General features: G+C 39.0%; 1 protein-coding gene across 4 annotated transcripts in view; it reads left to right on the forward strand.

Annotated features, from left to right (window-relative positions):
• PIP5K1B (phosphatidylinositol-4-phosphate 5-kinase type 1 beta) overlaps positions 1-21,442 on the forward strand; it is a 98,543-nt gene that overhangs the window by 20,223 nt on the left and 56,878 nt on the right. Inside the window, exons 2-4 of one of the 4 annotated variants that reach the window (XM_067315350.1) lie at positions 3,509-3,590; positions 5,687-5,755; positions 18,863-18,993. In XM_067315350.1, the coding sequence (XP_067171451.1) occupies positions 3,588-3,590; positions 5,687-5,755; positions 18,863-18,993 (203 nt within the window). In that variant the 5' untranslated portion in view covers positions 3,509-3,587. Of the gene's footprint in view, positions 1-3,508; positions 3,591-5,673; positions 5,756-18,862; positions 18,994-21,442 lie in introns of those variants that run through there. The other 3 variants (XM_067315351.1, XM_067315352.1, XM_067315353.1) reach the window with 3 other exon arrangements.

The following is a 21,442-nucleotide window of genomic DNA, read 5'->3' on the forward strand; positions in this document are numbered from 1 at the left end:
AGCTGCTCCATTTCTGGTATTTTATATCTTCCTAGAGAAAGAGAGCTTTATGAGTGGCTGTCTTTAATAAATATCTTGCCTAAAATGCACAGAAGTGTGAGAACCAGATTTCAGGATTAATTCCAGAATTTTATGTGCCATCCTAATGCATTCATTAGAAAAATTAGAAAAAAGCATGCAAAATCTGTCTGCACCAGTCTATGGGTATTTATATCTTACCAGACACAAAGAAGCATAATTGTTTCTTGTATTCTCCTTTACCTCTCCCTGTGCTCACCAGGAAATTTAAAGGGTCATTTTGTTTTGCTACTTGTTTATTTTTTACTCCTCATATTTAAAATGATAGATGAAAAGACGGGAATACCTTTTCACTCAAATGAGGTTTCCCTTTCTGAGTGTACTAGTGCAGAAAACTGCTAGCAGTACACCTGAGATGATGTGTCTCACAAAAGCTAGGAGAAAAATGTACGTCGTAACTATTAGCCAGGACGTGGTAGCAACTGCAGTGAGAAACTACCTTTGGAAAATTTGGAATGTGATTCCTAAGCAGTGTATTTTGTGTGTGTGTTTGGAGAAAAAAAAAAAAAAACTTTAAAAATGATCAGAAGATACTGAGAAGTGTGTTCTTCAAACAGAAAAATGTTTTCTTGATAGCAGAAAGAAAGCAGAACTAAATTTCGGTTGGCTGAATTTCCAGATGAGGCCCATAAGAATGTACTGTAGTGTTTGTCATAGATGTCTGCTTTTGTTGAAGTTGGTGGGAATTCTGATGTTCACAGGAAATTGAGCTCAAAGACCATTAAAGTAATAGTAGTAGTTCCTGTTCCTGTAAGTTGTAATTCAGAAATTAAGGTTATGTAAAAATAGGTAATTACTTATAAGTTGGCAATATGAATGCCTTCTGCTTTCAGTAGAAGATGAATTTCTAAAGTGTAACAAATATGAAATTACAAATTCAAGGAAAAGAGAGTAGCTGGACAGGAAGCTCACATTTGCTTGCTGTCATGGTAAATGTCATACTCATTTTGCTCTCAAGAGTCCAGCTGTATGGTGGGTGAAGCAGACCTGCAGCTTGAGTGAAGCTGGAAGTGTAGATTCAACACTTCAGTGAGCAACTAAATCATAATACATATATTCTCATTTAAAGTAGTTGTAGTTTTGTTTTGTTTTAATCTGCGCTTAAGACAACGTATACTGACACTTGGAATTCAAGGCTTTAGACTTGTGCCTTAGGAACTAAACATGTCACACTAGCTTTGGCTGCAGATTAGACCCAAGACCAGGTCGCTGATTCTGCAAGAGGATTCTGGAAAAATGTTCTTTAGAGTTTTACAGCACTTTGATGTTTCTCTTTATTATCACCAGCTGGGATCTGTCCCTGAGAAGCTAAACAAGAGGTCTTTTTAGCCCAGTCTTTCATTGAATGCCTATAGTGTTTTGAAGATGTTTTCCTCCCCCAGGTCCCAATCTTACTTTGTCGGGAGCCTGTCCTTTGTCAGACATATGCAGACATCCAACGCTGTAGCTAAGGTGGTTTCCCTGCACTGTAATAAAATAAATAGTCATAGCTTACCCTGGAAATAGGTTCCAAGTCTCTAAGTTCTGACTTACCTCTGCACTATAAACCTTTACAGAACTGAAACGGTAGCCCTTAATACGCATGCTATAAAGCACATGAGGAGGCACGCTGTACCATTTCGGTAGCTGCAGAGTAGAGGGAGAATACAAGAAATTATCTGCACGGAATATGGGAAGGTTGTCAAAGTGAAGGTCTTGAAAGATGTTTAACACAGCTGCGGTTAAATCAGTGCTGTGTATGCTGTTTCTCAAAAGGCTATGAACTGAAATTTTGCTATTCCTAGATGCCTCTAGGAAATAGTGAAATAAACTGGCTTGTATAGGAGAAGTTTACCTTCTTCATGGTGTGTTAATTTGTGTATTCAGTAGTTACTGCAGTTGGGATCTAACCGTCTTCCTCATGTTGGCAACATTGCAGGGGCCTATTTTCACATGAATGAGGTGTTCTTGAATAATTTATCTATATAGGGATAAACAGGCTTTTATTCCACATCTGGCATTGATGTTTCTTCAGCTAACATATTACTGAAAGGAAGTTTCTATGCTGCCTTCATATTTGGCCTTTGCTGAGTATAACCATATCTTAGGAGATTTGGGGAGTAGCAGAAAATATTACTGTATCTAGGTTCATTTGGGGTAGGGCAAGGGGAGGAAGGGAATAATTTGGGTTATCTTGGAAGAGCTTTCCCAAGGGGTCAGTCTAATTAAGCAGTCTTTGTACTACTGGTGATTAAATTGAAATATAGATCCTTTTTTCTAAGAAAGTGGTCTTAACCAGAGTGCCTGATGGCTGTGTTCTTGTACTGATAGTTACAAACCTGGGTTAGTGTTAACTAGTGATATAAAATGTGTGAATATAGACGGGTTAGATAAGTTGTACTCAATTTAAAAATTTTTTTAAACAGACTCATTGTCTTTAGTAGAAGTTTGAAGTGCAGGATGATGGAAATACATATTCAAGTAATGGAATTATTAATTAAGATATATTAATTGCTTGAAGGCTACAATGAAGAATATAGCTAGCTGAAGTAGGGGAAATACTGTTTTGAAATCTATAAAAAGACTTTTGAGTGGTGTTATGGATACTTTTCTGATTACTGGAAAGTTAAACTAAGTGAAGGAAGCATTTTTTTTGTTTTTTGGGTTTTTTATCAATTTTTAGTTAGGTACAAGATGCCATCTTTACTGATTAAAAGACAGATGAGATCTGTTTTCTTCCAGTGTAGCTGAGAAATGAAATGGAAGACTGACTGTATCGATATAGCTTAAAGATGATGTGGAAGATGGGGGGAAGAGCTGATTCCAAAGAGCTATAAAATAATATCTGAATATTTAATATTGTCATGTGTGTAGTCAACCCATTTTAACTAGTTAATACCTCACCTTAAGAAGATCACTCGCAAAAATTATACTGTGTAGAAACTACTGTTACAGAAGACTTCCAAAATGAGTTTGTTATCTAAAACTAATCAGTGCTCAGTCCTCCAGATGCTCACTTCTGTTGCTCATCTCTCTTACTTAGATGGAATTAGAAATATGGGCTGTTCCCAGTGAGTGGGGATTATAAGTTTTAGTATTTTTTAACTCTTCATAGAAGAGCTTGTGTAATTACATGATGCTGCAGGGCATGTATGTCTATTGCTCCATATAAATGTTGTATAGTAGGGTTGTTAGTGCTGCAGTAGTGAAATATCTAGCGTAAAGGCAAATTAGATTGAGCTGATTTTATCCTGTGTAACACTGCTCGTTTCTAAGTATGTTAAATGACCTGCTAGTAACCAAGATATTTGAGAATGCTCTTGAACAGCATCACTTCTAGCTGGATTGTTGCCTGCCTGGGCCAAGAAATAGTATTAAAAGGAATTCTAAAGCTATTCTGTGAGATATAAATCTATGATGGTATAATGATAACAGACTTTTTTTTTATTAGGTCCTGGAAAATATTAACAGCACCAGTGAATGGATTGACCATAGCTCTCAGCTCCAGATGACTTGCCCTGTAGTTCAGAATGGTATGTACACTTCCATTATGAAACTGTTGGCAAAATCTAGCATGATTTTTAGAACACATCTGACCCCAGTGATCTCTAATTTAGTTATTTATTCTTGATCTATTGTTGCTTCACAGCAATGGTAAGATGTAATGTCAAATACCTCCTTGCAACTTTGAGGATACAGTGCATTAAGGGAGCAAAAGGCTTTGTGCCATTGAGACATGCTGCTGAAAATCTGGCTTACAAACACAAGCCTTATGCTTCTGCCCATCACTGCAGCTTCTAGCTCATCTTACAGGATCTACAGGGGAGCAGGTTTTCACTGCTGTGTGTAAGTCTGCCTGCATAGCTACAAACTGGTGCGGGAAGAAGCAGAGGATCATGTTGAGGCGATACTGTCCTTTAGTCTGCTTGGAAAATCCCTTCCAAACGCATCCTTATGAGTGCTGGTGTTGCGGACATGTAAGGTGCTGGTACAGTGGTTCAGTAGAGGAGGACAGAGGATAATTTGCATCTCTTAGGTATTTGCTTTTTTTTAAAAAGGTGTTTGAAGAAATGCTGTCTTGGAAAAGTGGAATTTCAAAGACTGCATGACTATGATCAACTTAATATTTTCATGGAAACTGTAAAGTGACCAAACAATATGAACGAAAAAGGAAAACACATATTTTCTTTGTAGGAGGACTGTATTGTTGACATAACTTAAAAGAATAAGAGGACATAGAAAATAAAATTTCACTGAGTTCCAGTAAATGTTGCATCTAATCAGTTTACCAAACTTTACCTTTCTTGGATAGCAGTGTGTCTAGGAGCTCCTGTTTTTGCTTGCCACTGTACAGCATCTAATAAAAAGACATTGCGCTTCCCTAAAGAGTTTGCAGGTCAAGTAATTTAGAAGCTAAGAAAAGTTCTTTAAAATATGGTTTAAATATGGACAGTGACAGAGGTGGTTTGAAAGTCGATGAAGTAGCCATAAAGAAAATGTGGTGAGAAATGTTAACTTGACCTTTACCTTGTTACTGACAATCTTTGCAGTAGTTTTCCTTTAATAATCCACAAGTGTGTTGGCAGAACAGTAATCGAATTCACTAACGGAGCTAACAGGGCAGATATTGCATGCGCTGCAAAGAGCCCGGCACAGTGACTGCCGGTCGGTGGGAGAGGAACGTGCTGATGGCAGCAATAGTGGCCACTCCTGACCCTGCCTCCGCGAAGGAGGTGGGGAGACACCGGCAGACCTAGTGCTTGGGCTGCTGCTCCTGGTAGCTGATAACCCGCTGATGGGGGAAGCAGCAGCTGCTGCATCTTGGGGTAGGTCTAGGTGGTGATGGCAGCAGGGCTGGGAGAGGTCAGATGAGACAGGAGCGCACACGGCTGGATGGTGAGGAGGTACCTTAGGGCATCAGCTTCTGGGGAAGTGAGGGTTTGCATTGGGGGAGGGCTGTACAGCAGATGTCAGGTGTAGGATCAGTGCTCATAGCAAAAATCTTTACCTTTCTGGTAAAGAAGAGGTGAAACTGGAGGTGTGGTTCCTTCTGAATGTGTTGGTGGCCTGCACAGGGCTGGGATATTGGTGCTGATGACATAAGCCAACAAAGTCTGGGGCCCCAAACTAGAGTTGAGATGTTATACAGAAGTGGATAAAGGTAGTAGAGCAGGAATTATCAGGAACAAAGAATGTGTATGTGCTTGAAAATATGTTGCTTGCTCAAAGAAATAAATGTGTAAAATATTCTAAAATACATAATGGCTGAATTAACAATGAGTTCAGTGAGTCAGATAAGTGAATTTCGGATACAGTAGAATAGGACATGTCAGTGCAGTTGTAAATTGCCCCGACAAAGAGGGGAACAGCTTACTTTAATAATAATGATAATAATAAAAATACTATCTTCAGCTGCTCTTGACATTGTTTTAATTAAGTGACCTAAAAAAGAAGAAAACTAAGGATAACTTCATTGGAAGAGTATCACCATGAAGTGTGACTGATCTTGGTGACTTGCTGTTCTCTGAAGTATCTGAATTTAGCAAAAAATGTTTAATAAATTGTATATGCTGAACACTTACTTTTCTAAAGTAAATACTTTGTTTGTAACCTAAGCTTGTGTTGTTAGATGTCGTCTGTTATTGAAAATGGAGATGCTTCTGCCAGAAAGCCAAATGAAGAGAAAACATATAAAAAGGTAAGTAAAACCTGTAAACTTTTTTCTACATCTTTTTCCCTTCACATTGGATGATTGAAACATACTGTAAGTGAAAGGTACTTCAGAACTGACTAAATACAAAAATGAACAAAAGATATGCCATGATTCAACTGAAAGTATTTTATTCCTCCTGTGAAATCATAAGACATTTCTGCAGGGCTGACTAATTGAAAGCTAGTTCAATACAACTTCTTTATAATATGCACTCTTGCTACGTTGTGGAAAATGCTTCGCTCCTAGCAACAGAGATATCTCTGGGCATAAACTCATCAGTGTCATTCTGACACAGTTGTCAGAAATCCAGTACAGTAAGTTCTCAGATGCTTTGCATGTTTATACCATGTTTCTGGACTACAAAATTACCCTATACCCTCCTCAGTACTTTGTCAGAGATGCACGGTGTGTGCGTGCTTTTTTAGTTTGTTTTTTCTTTAAGAAATATTGTTTAGTAGATAACATTAAATGTAGTAACAGATTTTCCAGGAGCAACATTATTTAGGTCCACCTAGCAGTGGAGATACCACCAGGGAGATACACGCATGCATATACACGAGCACACACCATCTCACAGAAGAGGTGATTTTTTTCTGTAATAATACAAGATGCTCCCACAGTATATAATAGGTTAAGGTTTTTCGTTTCTGAGTGTTGTCTACAGCACTGCTGGTGAAGTCAAGGAGAATAATAAACTACTTCTTTTCCCACCCCTTTTGTTGACCGCCATGTTGTCAGCATCTGGGTTGCCTTAAAGTTACAGCTGCTTTTCTCAGAAATGACTTTAAAATATTGAAGTCAAAATTGTTCTTGAAATATGGTACCAGAAAGGAACAAAGCTCAGTGTCTGGGGTAGACACACATATGGTTTTATATTGCTAGGCTAGATGAGACAAATCCGGGTAGTCCCTCCCCAGGTGAGCTTCCATTCCCCTGGTCACCCTACGTGCCCTTCTCTGTTCCTGTCCTACTCTTAAATTCACAATATTCCAAAGGAAGCCTTGTAAAGATGTCTTACTGTGGCACCAAATCTTTTGTATCTTTGCTAGGCTTTGTCAGAGACGTATTTCCAGTAATCGCAGCCACATCAGGCTGGGAGTTCAGTCAGCTTGTGATCACCTCCAGATTCTGTGCTTTCCCCTGAGCTTCCAGTTTTCTCTGCTTGTACTAGCCTAGTGATTTTAATTCCTTTTCATATACTCACATCCCCAGGTGTTCTCTGTTTGAGATTCTGTATAGGAGATGCCCCATAGCATAGTGTTAACAGCAAATTTTGTCATTAAGCTCCTGCTTTTTCTGCCAATATTGTTAATTAAAAAGAAAATTCATCAAGTTTGGCTCCATGATTTATCCATGAAGAACTTTACTGGCGGCATGCATTTGCCTGATGCTTTCCATTTTAACAAGGTATCTCCTCTGAAGCCAAGCACCTTACATACCTTGCAGTTTCTGTTAATTCACACCTTCTCTAGATTTCCCAGGTAACATTGTTTCACATTTTTTTACTGAAGTCCAGACAAGCCAGCTGCATTTGTCTAGAAAGTTGGTTATGAGGTGAACTTGGCATGACCTGTGTTTAACAGAGGCATTTTGTAGCATTTCCCATTTAATTCTAGGTCTTGGTAATTTTCTCTAGAAGATCTTTCTTACTTAGTCTTGTTCACACTTAAGATCAGACCCATGTATCTATCTCTTGTTGCTTACGATCACTTTTCTTCCCTGTTTGACGCAGGTATTGCAGTTACATTTCTCCAGTCATGTATTATTGCACTTTGGTGTTTTGGCTGGAAAATACTTGCAGCTCTGTCCTGTGACTTCCTGTGTCACTTCCTTGAGAAGCCTGGGATGGGGAAGAGCTTGTTTCCTCAGCTGATGCTTGTTCAGCTCCTGGGGCAGTTCCTGTTCCCATCCCACCATGCCCTTGATCCCAGTGGAAACACTTAGGCAAGATACTCGGGTAGTTCAGGAGCCAGTCTGTACTTGCTAACCCACCCTCATTGCTCAGAGGGCTCACTTCCCCTTTTTTGTCTTTATTTATACATAATAGAAATGAAGAAGCTTGTGCTATTCATCCTATAACAGGCAAAGGACAGTATCTTACCTTGACGTGTGCCAGTTCTGGCTTTATTTCTGCTGTGACCTCTGATGTGTAGCTCAAGGGCAGTGACATACCAGTTGCTTGTTAAGGTGGAACAGAGTGAGCTCGCAGAGGAGTGTGTGACATGGCACCTGTGACAGCAGTATATATCTTGGTGACCTGCAGTATTTCTGCCAGTCCTGTGTGGCTCTGAAGAGGTGCGCTGGCTGCTCTGGTAGCCAAAGAAATTGTGTCCCGAGGTACGAGCATGGGAGGGTTCAACAGAGCAGTGCTGTAACTGGGGGCAGAACGAGCAATTGACATGTTCTTCAGAAACATACACATTAGAAATGTTTTGTAACTTCATATTTTATGTGGATAATGCAAGGGATGTCTCGTGTTAATATGAGGAGATAATCTTCCTGAAATACCCTGACAGTTTCAGTCTCTCTTCTAAAGCAGAGAGCTTAGCAAAGGCAGAGTGAACGCCATCCTCCCATCTCCTGTTGTGGGATCTGCTGGTGCTGTGGTGGGACTCGGTAACAGTAACCCTGTCTTGAGCAAGGTTGTAACTCAATGTTAAGGGTGGCACCCCTAGGCTGTGTGGTTTGGTCTTAACTTTAAAATCCTTTTTTGGGGCTCTTTCTCATCTCTCAGAGCAGATGCACCGAAGTGCCTCTTCAGCCTCTTTGTCTCAGCAACTGCAAAGGGGCTTGCCGATTAGGAATCCGAAGTAGCTTTGTAACAAAAATTACATGATATTCAGATGCATGCTGGAATGTCTATAATGCCAAAACTAAAATTAAATTTCTGGGGTGAGTAATGCACTGGTACTGTCCTGCTGAAGGGTTAAATTTTCCTCATGCCTGAGGAAAAAATACCAAAGCATTCCTCAAACTCTGATTTAAAAAACAAAATAATAGCTTGTGTCTCAAATAATTTTGCATTTTGCTTAATTATATGTTGTGTCCAGTCATCTCCCATAATAACATGTAGAGGTTATGTTTGTGCAGTGTTAGTCATATGTATAAAGTACATACAAAAGGGGAAAGTGATGCATGGGAAATACATCTGTTTGTGTTGTCAAATCCAACGACCCATAAGACAAAACGAAGAGATATAAATGTCTTGGCTTCAGAAACATTTTCCATGTGCCAGGTCTGGTGAGAAATAAGCCTACTAATCTGTATATATTAAATAATATACTGTAAGTTGCTTGATCTGAAAATATAAATATCTCTTAATAAGAACTGTGAACAGTAAGGGAAACCTGGAGGAAAATTAGAGAAAATAATTGCAAATACTTGATACTTTTGTTTAGATCTATTTTATGTAAATATGAAAAATTAATATTTTATCCTGGAGATAAAAGTGGTTTTATGGAGTATAAACAAAACTGCTTGCCTTAGTGCAATACAGTCTGTCCCATTGATACAGAAATGAATGATGGCTTACTAAAACCCATTTTCATCAAAGAACAAATGATTTCTAACGGCTAGGTGAGGAAAAACATTCTTCTGCTGGGCCATGCAGAAAAACTTCACTTTCTTTTTCTCTTGGATCACTCGCCCTTCTCATTTCTAAAGACTGTGGAGCAGATGCTGTCGGTATAGCTCTGAGCAGCAGCTGAACTGACATGGTTGAGGTGGAAGGGAGTAGGCTATGCAGCTGCAGTTGCAGCAATTGAGTGCCATGTTGCTAGATGCAGCAGCTGGGGGATGAGGGGGAGACAAAGACCCCTTAATCCACTCCCTTTTCTGTTGTTTCCTTCTCATTTTGTAATTTCGTACTTTGCATTCTGTTTGCACTGCCAGGGTGTGCACTACTGAGGGTGTTGTTCTCATTTAGTGCACCTCGTCTCTGAGGACTGCTTAGTGGGGATAAATTAGTTTGTAGCTCTCTGTCAAGAGGAGGCACTTGAATTGTTCACTGCTGAAAATGGGTGCTCCTCAAAATGTGGTTTCCTTCAAAATGTCCTTTCTGTGTGTATGCATCGGTGTACTTTGGCCTGCTGTAATTCTTTACGTCGTCGTTTGGCCTTGACAGAGCTCGCAGAGGGATCACTTGCCCATGCATCCTGCAGGAAAAAGAATTTTGTTTATAATGGAAAAGTTTTGTTTCAGACCTATGGTATCTTTGCTGTGCATTACCAGTACATTCCAAACAAGCACTGAATTTATGTAGATAAGTAGTTAGAAAGGAGATTTTCTCCCCGAGATTCTCAGACTTCATCCAGGGTAAGGCTTCCTGGAATAATAAGTATTCTGTAGGCCTATCAGTTATATTCCTGGGACTCTTAAATTCTTCAGATATTTTCTTTATGGTTTTGTTCAGCTCTGCTAAAACAGAGGTTGGTAATGTCTTAGTTCATTGAATCAGTTTTTCTTCAATTTTTTACGATATTCATATTTTGGTGCACTTTCATGGCAGAGGAAAACCAGACTTGCCAGCTGCATGAATATGAATGTTTGGGAGCTCCAAGAAAATGTCTTGGGTTGCTAGAAGCTTGTGAGAGGCCTTATGCAAGGACTACTAGAACATCCTCAGATGCTGTACACTTTCTGAAATGCATAACTAAGCCAAGGCAGTGGCACAATTTCTGTATTGAATCATTTTTATCGATTGACCTGTAATATTTTTGATTTTTCCTGCCACTGCAATCTTACACAAACGTTCTGCTAGCTTTTAATTGTATGATATTACTTAGTCAAGGTGTCCTTGAGAGATGATGGAACACAACTTTCTGTGACATTTTTGCTTTAGAAAACCACAGCTTTTCCTTGAATATCTTCACTCTAAAATGGTGTTATTTAAAGTCGGTCTATAGGGCTCTTCAATGTGGTCCTTCACTACAAGTATTTTAATCTCTAAGACCCCTGCTGTTTTTTTCTCAGTACCTGTAAATTTCATGAAGTTTCTGAGCTTCCAAAGAGTGTAGATACCATTTGAAAAATTTCAATCACTCTAATCAAAGAATTTGGCTAATGGAACAAAAGCTTCATAGATATATGTGCAATGCAGCTTTTAAGGTACAGGACTCAAATAACTTTTGAGATCAAAGAGATTTGAAATTTTGCAAAATGTGGCCAGCTCTTTGAGTCGTGTCATTCCCTTCCCCCCCCCCACCCCCCCAAGAGAGAAATTGAGGGGAAAAAGAGAAGCTCTGGATACTTCCTCCATTTGATGCTTGAAATTCTAAGCGAAGGACCTTGACAACACAATGCAGTCACCAGACTATAACTCCTCTTGAATATCCGTCACAGTCTGGTCACTCAAATATGGAGGATACAATAGCCACTTCTTTTAATTTCCTCCTAATATTTTGCAACCTTTGTTTGTGAGAATCATTATAGTTGCACCTGACTCTGATTAGCACATGCAGCTTTTGCATTGTGATGTCCTCAGACCACATGGTAGCCCCTAATTCTGCTTCCTGGTAAACCAGACTTCGGTAGGATCCTGGCAATTAATACTGCGATGGTGGCAAGACTGAGGCATAGATAGGTCTGTTGGACCACTTTAAGCATATAGAAGAAAGTCGCACCAGAACGCAAAGCAAATAGACATAGTGGTTGTGTTGTGGAAATCTGCTGCTAGATTATCAAAATCTTTGCTTGTAGATTAAAGTCTGCCACGTACGTATACAATTAGACTGTGTCTCATTGTTACATAGCCTGCGGTGGTTCTGCTTAGCATACTACAAGCGCTTTACATAAGCTACTCAAAATTGCATATTGTAAGTGTGAGTCACTTTGCCGAGGAGCAAATGGAACTTACCTGAATAAGGGAAATCAGCTACCTGCTGCTAAACTTAAACGTGCATGAGCAGTACTGCTACATCACTGTTTGCATTGGCTTATGCCCTGTGTCTGATGTCTGCAGATAGGGTGCTTACTCTCACAGACTCTGAAATTTCCCTGATGGAGTTTGTGCTCCACTGAGACCTGCTTTCAGTGGCAGACTTTGCTTTTATTTCTGCAAAGACATTGAAATGAGTGGCTTTTATGGCTTTGCTTGGAGCAATGGCTACTGCCAAACTTACAGGGATCAAGTTATTTTTCAGAGAGAGATAGAGCCAAAAACCAAAGCATACCAAAGCCAGAAAAGCATACAATCTAGTCTTTATGTTCTAATAGAAGTGCTATTGATATGTGTAATAGCACAGCCAACGCTGTAGAGCAGCATGCATGACTCTAGGATGCAGTGAAAAGGAATAGCCCAAGAACATGGCATAGACCTGTATAATGAATACCTTTCTGCAAGAGGAGACATACCTTGGATATTTCTGCTGACCTTTAACCTCTGCTGCTGCCTCTCCACCTTTGCTGCTGACCCTTACTTTTCTCAATCTATGGCACTTCCCCTAATTACAATACCCTGTGAAAATAGATACATGTCTTTCTGCTGCTTTTGAGTAATAGTTTGCCTTATTATAACACAAATGTTGGGATAGCCTTTTCATCTGGAGGTCACAGCTGCTGCCTGTGAAGCAGACTAGCAGCACCAAGTAACTTTGTTTTGTGGGAAGGAGGAGCAACTTAGAAATAGCCGTTCACTCCTGAGCGTCGGGATCCAGAGGCGAGAGTGGTGGGCGGAGGTTGAGCCCCACAAAGCGTGGCCTGCAGCAGCAGGGTGAGCGACCGGCAGGGAGAGGCACTGTGAAGTGCAGGAGTAGTGAAGGAGTACTGTGGCTGGAGTGACCCATAGATACCAGTTGTAGAGAAACAGTAAGACTGGTTCAGCCACTGGGGGTATCTAGTGGCTCTGTTTTTATCTCCTTGTCTGTATTTGGTATGAAAGGAAACTAATTGCTCAAACGGGTCAGCTGCAGAGAGCATGCTGAGGTGGGGAAGCCACCTCCAGAAGTTTCAGTTAAAGCAACTGCAAGAAGTGTTTGCTCAATGGGACTGTTAGCACCACACAGAGCTCTAGAGGAAAAAAAAAAAAAAAAAAAAAAAAAAAAAAAAAAACTAGGCAAGAACTGCACATGCATCACGCATCTAATTGGAACCGCTTACTGTTCAGAAAGAGCTCCCTTTAAATGTAGCTTGAAGAGGAAATACTGTTTTTCGGCAGGCACTCTCCTCAGGTGGTTTGGCTTAAGGGTTTACAAAATTTATAGAGGCTTAGTTTCTTTTCAGGAGTCTGGAAAAGATAAACTGTGTTTGCATGGGAGTGGTAGTGTGTGTGGATTCCTGGTACTTACGATAACCTGTATAACTGAAGAACAAATGCTTGCTTGTAGTAGAAAATTCTTAGGACAAGAATGTGACTCAAATCAATCCAAACCCATGTTACTTGAATCATTTTTGATTAAATGAACCCCTGTGGATTTCATTTTTTTTAAATTCAGTGAGAATTCTGCCTGTAGGAAGGCTGCTATATACAAGATACTTACACTGGTTCCTTTCTCAAGTATCATTGTGTAGTGGTTATGCCGATGACCTCAAAAAGCATGTGTATTGAAATTTTTAAAGTGTGTACCATGTGTCTTAATTTAAATCATGAGTAAAGGAAAATCTTTCTTCAGGAATTCTTCCCATGCTGCCAACCTCAGGTTGGGGTAATACAGTTTAGCAGAAGCTCTTTACACTACTCGCTTTGGTTTCAGGTTATCTTAACAGATTTACAGTCATCTTTGTGCAAGTGTATTTATATAGATAATGTTAAAGAATCATAGTTTGTTCAAGCTCTAGGATCCGAACGATGAAGAGGGGAGTGATCACTTCTATCAGCTAAACTTTCCCACCGACTGAGGAAGATGAGTATTACCTGGCATTTTGTCAGGTAGGAGAGCTGTGAAGCAGATAACCAGTTCATTGATTAAGTGTGACCAAGCAGCGGCACGGGCTGGTGAGTGAAGTAAGAGCAGTCCTCTCCACAGGCAGCAGTAGAGACAAATGAACTAACCGCAGCTGTTTTGCAGTAAGCATGGCTGCCGGTCAGCATACATCAGGGATGGTTTCTCCTCAGATGCCATCTGCTCCCCATCTCTTACACAGAGCTGTGATAATAAGTGATCCCCACCATTTCATTAGGCTGATTTCAAACCTGGACTGTTTTACTGATGTTGTTTGTGTGACAGTAGTTCAGAGGGTGGAAGAAAGCAAATATTACCTGGACTTCACAGACTGATAATGAAGTGGAGTTTCTGAGGCAAAGAAGGTTTTTTGTTTTTTGTTTTTTTTTCTTCATTGCTTTATAGCACATGCAATAAGCCAGGTGTCTGCTGGAAGAGTTACTGTCTTTGCCCCAGAAAGTTTATAAGCTAAGTTTCAGTTGCAATAAAATGAGTGATAAACAGGGAGGAGAGATAAACAAGGGCAAGGTTTACACCCATGCAGTCATGCAGCGAGTTTCAGCCTTGTGTTCTCTAGGTTGGCCACCTTTAAAGAAGGCAAGAATGTAGAGCTGAATTTTGCAGGAGTTGCCTGTGGGCATTACATAAAGCCTTAGCGAAGAGTAGTTGTGAGATAAAAGAAGAGTGGGAAAATAACTTTGTGAATGAGAATACTTCTGTAGAATATATAAATAAAACTAAATGAAGCCTATGTCCAACACTGTTCCTCTTAGTTTATGGTTTGTTTGTTTGTTCTAAAGGAATCGTTTTCTATCAGTCCCATAAAATTATGGGAAACATGCAAGAAAACTTGTTTAAAACAATAAACCTATTTGCCATATCTCAAGTATTTGTGTACTGTGTGCCCAGAACCAATCCCTTACCATCAAATCAATGCTTAGTTAGGTTTGCCAGCCATTTACATGAGAGCAGCAATGACCTTCACACTCTAATGGAAATAATTATTTGGCAATGTAATGTACTTTCTGGTAACTATAGTAACTACATTTTGTCATCCCTGTTTTTTTCCGCTTTTGTTAAGGACAGTCCTTTTGATAACCCTTTTGTTAAGTTCCAATCCTTTCCATAACCCTGTAGCTAACTTTCACGGTTGTTAAATAGCTTCATCTCAATTGGATTTGTTAGCTGGATGCAAACTGCCTTCACGTATGTTATGTGTCTGCTTAACACCTTTCTCATATAAATATATGAAAATAAAAAAATTGAATTTTACAGAACGAGCCTGAAATAGGATGCCTGCAGGCAACATAATGTTAAAATCTTACTTATTACATTCATGGGATCATGTGCAAACTTAAATCCTTTCAAATTGGATATTAAGTTCTCATTTATTTTATTACTGTGACATAGGTTGCAAGTCAGCTAGTTACAGGATTTCAGCTTGGAGTGAGATAGAGAAAACAGAATCATCTGCAGAGAACAGGACAGCAAGACGGACTTCTGACTGGAATCAAAAATGTGGGCACACTAGAAGTGTAGTTACTTAAAAGTAATGGATTACAGTGAAGGAATTTTATAGTTTGAGAGGAAAATAACAAAGGGATCCCAGTATATCCTACTATTGTCACTGTTTTTACAACTTGCTAGTCTGTTTGCTGGAGCACTGGAACACATTCCCAGCACACGTCTTCATGAAACGAGCACACGTCTTCATGAAACGCAGCTCTTGTCCCTATACTGATCTGTTCCCATTAAATGGGCCACTAGTTGTAGGTGGAAGTGTCCCTACCTGCTTTGAAATATTGACACCCCAGGAAAATGCATGGAGGAAGGATGTTAGGACAGAATTATGGGAAATGGGCAGTGCCTCAGTGCTTGTGGCTGCAAGAACTGTAATTTACATTATAGTTACTGATATGGTTACAGATTCATGCTTTCCTTCTCAGTATCTACCTAAGGTACAGTTTAACCTGGTTTGGGGGATAGGTGAGAGTCTTACTTTTCTCTTCTGAAATAACTTCTGTTGAAAACCAGAGCGCGGAGAAACTGTACCTGATTCTGGTTGTGGCTTGGAGGGTAAATCCAGGGGTCCCTCTGTCAAATCAAGAATGTATGTGGCCGTATGACACAAAGCACTGACCTGGCATAAATTCATTGTCCGTTGAGCTATGTTCAGAAGATGACTACACATGAGGTTAGAATAGGTAGGCTTTTCACCAGTTCAGATTTCTCTTGTCTTCCTGCAGCCAGTAAAAGGACAACCATAAACCGAACAAAGTTTGTTTTTATGCTGTGAGGATGCAGTTTTTGCAGTCAGTTGGTATGCAGGTATTACTGCTCTTGTGTGTTAGGGAATTAACCCAGCTGAGAACTCTCAGCTGTATCTACTCTGGAAGCTGCAGGACAGCAGGAAGAGTGGTGGCGCATGGCTGATCCTGGGCTGATGCACTTGGATCCACAGTATTAGAGCCACTGAAAGATGAAGTCTAGTCTGAAAGCAGACTGGCAACAGTTTTATGGGTTTCTGTCTTCATTAGCTGTACAAAACCCACCAGTGCATCTGTGCAGTAAATTGTAATACCCTAATCAGGAAAAGGAAGACAGAGCTTTTTTCTTTGTTGTGCCGTTCTCTGTAGCAAACACAGCTGTTGTCACAACATACACCATTTGTTAAAAATCCAATTACGTCCATGGTGTAAAATGCATGAATTGAAGTTGTTAATTCTGCTGCTTATCCTTTCATTTCTTAGAGCTTCAGAAGGTGTTGATACTAGGTTAGTTGATCCTAGAGTCACTGTGCGGTTATGGTTGATAGATGGGCCCAGGGCCTTTTTCTGAACCTCTGCATGAGACTAACATGAAGAAAAATTGATTTCTGTCTCTGAAAGGGAGAAATCTTGGCACAAAAGATTGCTGAATTTTATTGCTTGCTCTACAGCAGTAGCGTATTGAAGTGGAATTGAAAGATATAATGGGCTTAGGTTTGAAACTAGACTTTGCTGCCTGGGCATGCAGTAAGAGGTGTCTGAGTAAGGAAAAATACATGGAGGGAGTGGAATTTTTCCACTAACATTTGGAAATGCTGACTTCCAAGAAATATATTTTTGTAGTAATAAAAAGAATGAGTCAAGAACATCATTTCCCCTAAGGCTTGAGGGGCAGCTGTTTTATCTTCTTGGATTCTGTTCCCAATCACAAAATAAAATAAAATAAAAAATAAACCTAGAAAGTGTTTGCACTGAGAGATTCCAAGGTTTGTTTTGTTTTCATTTTAAGGCTTGTGAAAATAAAAGCTTGTCATTTGCTAAAGGAATATTGGGTAACTACCCTTTGTGGGGAATGTTAACTCAGAACAATGATTCACGAACAGTGGGCTTTGGGTCAGCAATTGCCTGCAGCATGCTGTATCTGCTATCGGCTTTTTTTTAAAAAGACTCACAATATCCTGACTGGTTTCATAACATTGCTTTTCTGTTAAAGCCATTGCTGTGATTGCTACAGAAATGATGAGTGATTACTAATGGCAATTTGCTTGTGTGCTCCTGAATGGGAGTGGAAATTAACAAAATCTTCTAGGTAAGATCTGTACCGTACTGCTAGAAAGCCTTACCTTCTGCCCTCCAAAGGCTGTATGTATTCTTTTGAATTTGCAGAAATCCTACAGAAATTATGTACCTGAAAAGTGATCCAGAGTTGTTCTCTTGAAATCACATTACCAGTTTACCTGCTGTTTTCTTGCATGGCTTGTCATCTCTCATTAATAAAAGGCAAATACTGTGTTATCTGCTGCTTTTTCAGCCCTTACCCTCTCTCTAGCAGTGAACAAGATGGGTGTCCAGCTATGAACCAGAAGCTCTGTTTGTATGTGTATTGGTTTGATCAAAGTTGCATAATTATTGTTTTTGCTGGGCATTAATCATTCATGAATAGAGGCCTTTCAAGGAAAGGAAAATGTGAATCTTCTTACCACACAAGCCAGATCTTTTTAATAATCAAAGTAGCGCTCTAAGAATTGCTGCGTTGTTTGTTCCCACCAAATCGCCTCTTCTGAACTGTTATGCAAGTGCTGCTGGTTTTGCAGCCTTAATTATTTAAGAATCACACATCTCTCTTTTCTCTTCTAAAAATAAGCAGTCACTATAGCATATGCTGTTCTGAGAACTAAAATAAGAGTAATTTTGTACACTCGAACCCTTGCTTATGTAATTCCCAGTCACTTCTGAAAATGTTTTTTGTTCAAGTGCTCCAGTAGCTCTGACTATGGAGCTTTTCGTGCTCTTCGCGGAGGTAATCTCTTGTTTGTTTGGTAGGTGAGAAGTAAAATCTGAAAATAGACACCAAAATTGTATCTTCAAAGTAGTGATAACCTGCCTTATTAAGGGAATGTGTTCCTTTCCTGTTAGTCTTCTTTCTCCTTCCCAATGGTCTGTTTTATTCACCGGTTCCGTCTTTTCTTAAGAATTCCTTTCCTGAGTAATTTCTTATTTTGACCTAGTCCTACCATTGTTATCCAACAAGCAGGATTGTCTATTCAGCATGAGAGTTTCAGAGTTGGGCTCAATTTATGTACCAACAGCACCAGTCACAACCCTTCTTTCCCCTCCAAGTGCTGTTCTTTACATTGAACTGGCTTAAGTTCTTCACTCTATCTACACAGGTCTCTTTTCTTCCGTCATCACTTTTGTTTCTTTCTGGGCTCTTCCCAGTAGATGCACCTGTTGCTTGAAAGCAGAATTTAGCAAATATATTTGTATCCAAGTATCTTTTAAATATGTGCTTAAAAGATAGTCAATATTGCAATCAGTTATACCTCTGCATGCATATATAATCCTCTAGAATTTCAGTGCTTTTGCCATAAGATAATGCATGCTGTTTCAAAACTACTCAAGGGGTTTGAATGCCTAGTTAAAATGGAAGTGTCCAAGTTAGAATCTGATGTCTAAATTCTTTGGGTAATTTGAAAATTCTCAGTCTATACAATCAGAAATTTGATTTTTATAGCTTTTGCTACATCATAGTATTTCTTCAAATCATTCAGCTGTAAAGCAGTCATCTTTGTTTAAAAGTTCTCTTCTGCTCTCCAAGTCTAGGAGATAAAAGATAGCTAGGAATTGTTCTTATGAAAATGATTAGGAGTTTAGTATAAAATGTTACTGATAAAGAACAGAAATCTGTTTGTAGCAAACTGATGCTTGAATTCTTATTTTCTATGCAGACTGCATCCTCAGCTATTAAAGGTGCTATCCAGCTGGGAATAGGATACACTGTAGGAAACCTTACATCAAAACCAGACAGAGATGTCCTTATGCAAGACTTCTATGTAGTGGAAAGTGTCTTTCTACCCAGGTAAGGACAAGCCCATTCAATTTATTTTCTAGAAGAATTTCTTAATGAAAGTCTAAGTGGATATTTTACATAAGGATTTTTCTTCCCATTCTGACAAAATCAGATTAGAGTAAGCTTGTTTTAGGAGAACCTGAAAATTATCCTGTCTTCGTATTGTCTTTGAAAATGAAGATAGCGAATTTGAGGCTTACTACAACTAGAGAAGGAAAATAATTGTGATGTTTTCATTTACCTGAGCAGTTACTACAATTGAAAGGAATTCATGGATCTATATGCAAACAAGAATTGTCTACAACATTCACATGCATGATTTTATCTCTAAAAAATTAGAATACTTACCATTTTGTTGAGGTGTTATCAAAATTCATGAAAACTCAAGTCCTGCAGCGTGAAGAGTAATATAAGAACTTATGTTTAGGCATAAAATCTTAGTCAAGATTTCAGCCTGTGAGAGGGTCAACTCTCAGGAGCTGAATACAGTTTTTGCACTGTTACTGCCTTGCATTTGGCCACCTCAGTTTGTAGCATTGCCAAGTTGATGGGATAGAATTTGTAATATAGTTCTCTTGATCTGAGAAATCAAGGTCATACTCCTATTTTGGGTTCAAAACCTGATGTACAATGCCATGTAACTTTTCCAAGTTGTGCCACATGGCAGGAATGGACAAAGAAGGTAGGGGGAAAATATATTTTTAAAACAGGATTACTTATTCTGTTCAGTATTGACTGGGTTCTTGGAAGTTCTGAGTACCAGTAGTACCCATCATTTTCTTAAGGGCATGCTATGTATGTGGCATTCCTGAATGTGGGTATGCTTTCTGTCAATATTTTGAAAGTTTGGTCCATGTGCAGCTTGAATGTTACTTCATAAAGCCCTTTCTAATAATTTACAATCCTTAGAAATTACTGATACCACTAAAGCAAGAAGTTAAACTGACAATGTACAAAATGCTTGAACGTCATCAGGAGAGATCAACTTTGAAGTAAATTTGCTCAATTCAGCTCCTGATTTCCTCTGATCTGAGACAGTCTTTAAAGAGAAGAAAATATATTTCTTACATGAAATTTAGCTTTTACATGACATTCTGTAATGGAATTCATAGTAATGGAGGATATTGGTATCTTATGTTCTGGTGTTAAATATAGGTTTATACCCAATTTCTGTAGTCTTTCTGTTGGGTATTAGCAACCCTGTTGGGGATTTAAATATAAAATTATTAATCAAGCGCATATGTTTTCTTACATTGTAATCTCAGTGTTTGGTTTAAAAAATCGAAATTGCAAATGAGAAATTACAACATTTACATATCCTGTTACTAAGCTGTAATTGTTCTGAAAAATGGGGGGAGACACCATATTTGGAGAAGTGTGTAACTGACTGATAGCTGTGCCTGCTTCTGTAGTCCTTTGGCTGGGCTACCAGCTTCTGTTGTTCTTGAAACGAAATGAAATGTACATACTACAACTGTATTAATTAGTAGCATGGTTTTGGGAAAAAATCTAATCTCTATCTTTTTTAAACATATTTTTAAAGGAACAAGTAAAATAAGAGTTTGTAGTGCATAGCATCACATGCCATCTCTCCTATGAAACTTATGTGCATGTTCACTTAGAAATAAAATTTCCCTGTTTGGTGTTGCTGTTAAGGGTGAACTGAGAGAGATCCCTTCTGGCTTAGAAAGGGAACAAGGGCAGAAGGAATCTCCTGTTTATATTAACATGTAATTTATTATAAAAGCTTTAGTAGGACCTTTCTGAACAGTTTCCCAAAGCAAAGCATGAGGAAAATGATACAAATTAAAGTAATGGCCAGGGCAGCAAATGATCTGACTTCATTTCTTGTATAGCTATCTAGTAAGCAAGAGTACATAATAAAGAGAGTCATCTTGACTGCAACAAAGAGTCTCTCTATAAAGAGCACTTGCTGATAACATTCTCTGTACAACTCAAGATTGGCCATCCATCTCAGTCTCTTAAAAAAACAACCACAGCACTTCCATTTCTTACACTGATGTACAGAAATTTCAAAGCCCTACTCTTGTCTTGATGTAAATGCATGTTCATCTGACTAAAATGATATCAATCCAAGATGGAATAATTAGCATAAATGGTAATAATTTAGGATTGCGCATAGTGATATAGGCTTTTTTACTGCTGACTGATGGTGTTGGGATGTTGAGTCTTTCACAACAGTGTTATGATGGGACACTCCTGAGTTATATCTGCAGGTAGCTTCATTACCTTAGGTGGAGGTAAAAAGAAAAAGTCAAGGTTGCTTGTCCTTTCAGGATGCAGCTGAGCTTTAAAGCTGTAATCCAGTTTAGGGAAAACGAGATGAACCTCTTCTAGCTGCTCTTTTCTTCTTCTTCTTCTTCTTCTTTTTTCTGTTTTTTCTTTCTCCATTTGACTGCTCTGGTTGAAAGAAATTAGTTGAACAGTTACCCCAGCA

The sequence above is a fragment of the Apteryx mantelli genome, chromosome Z (genome assembly GCF_036417845.1).
Source record: "Apteryx mantelli isolate bAptMan1 chromosome Z, bAptMan1.hap1, whole genome shotgun sequence".
Lineage (NCBI taxonomy): Eukaryota > Metazoa > Chordata > Aves > Apterygiformes > Apterygidae > Apteryx > Apteryx mantelli.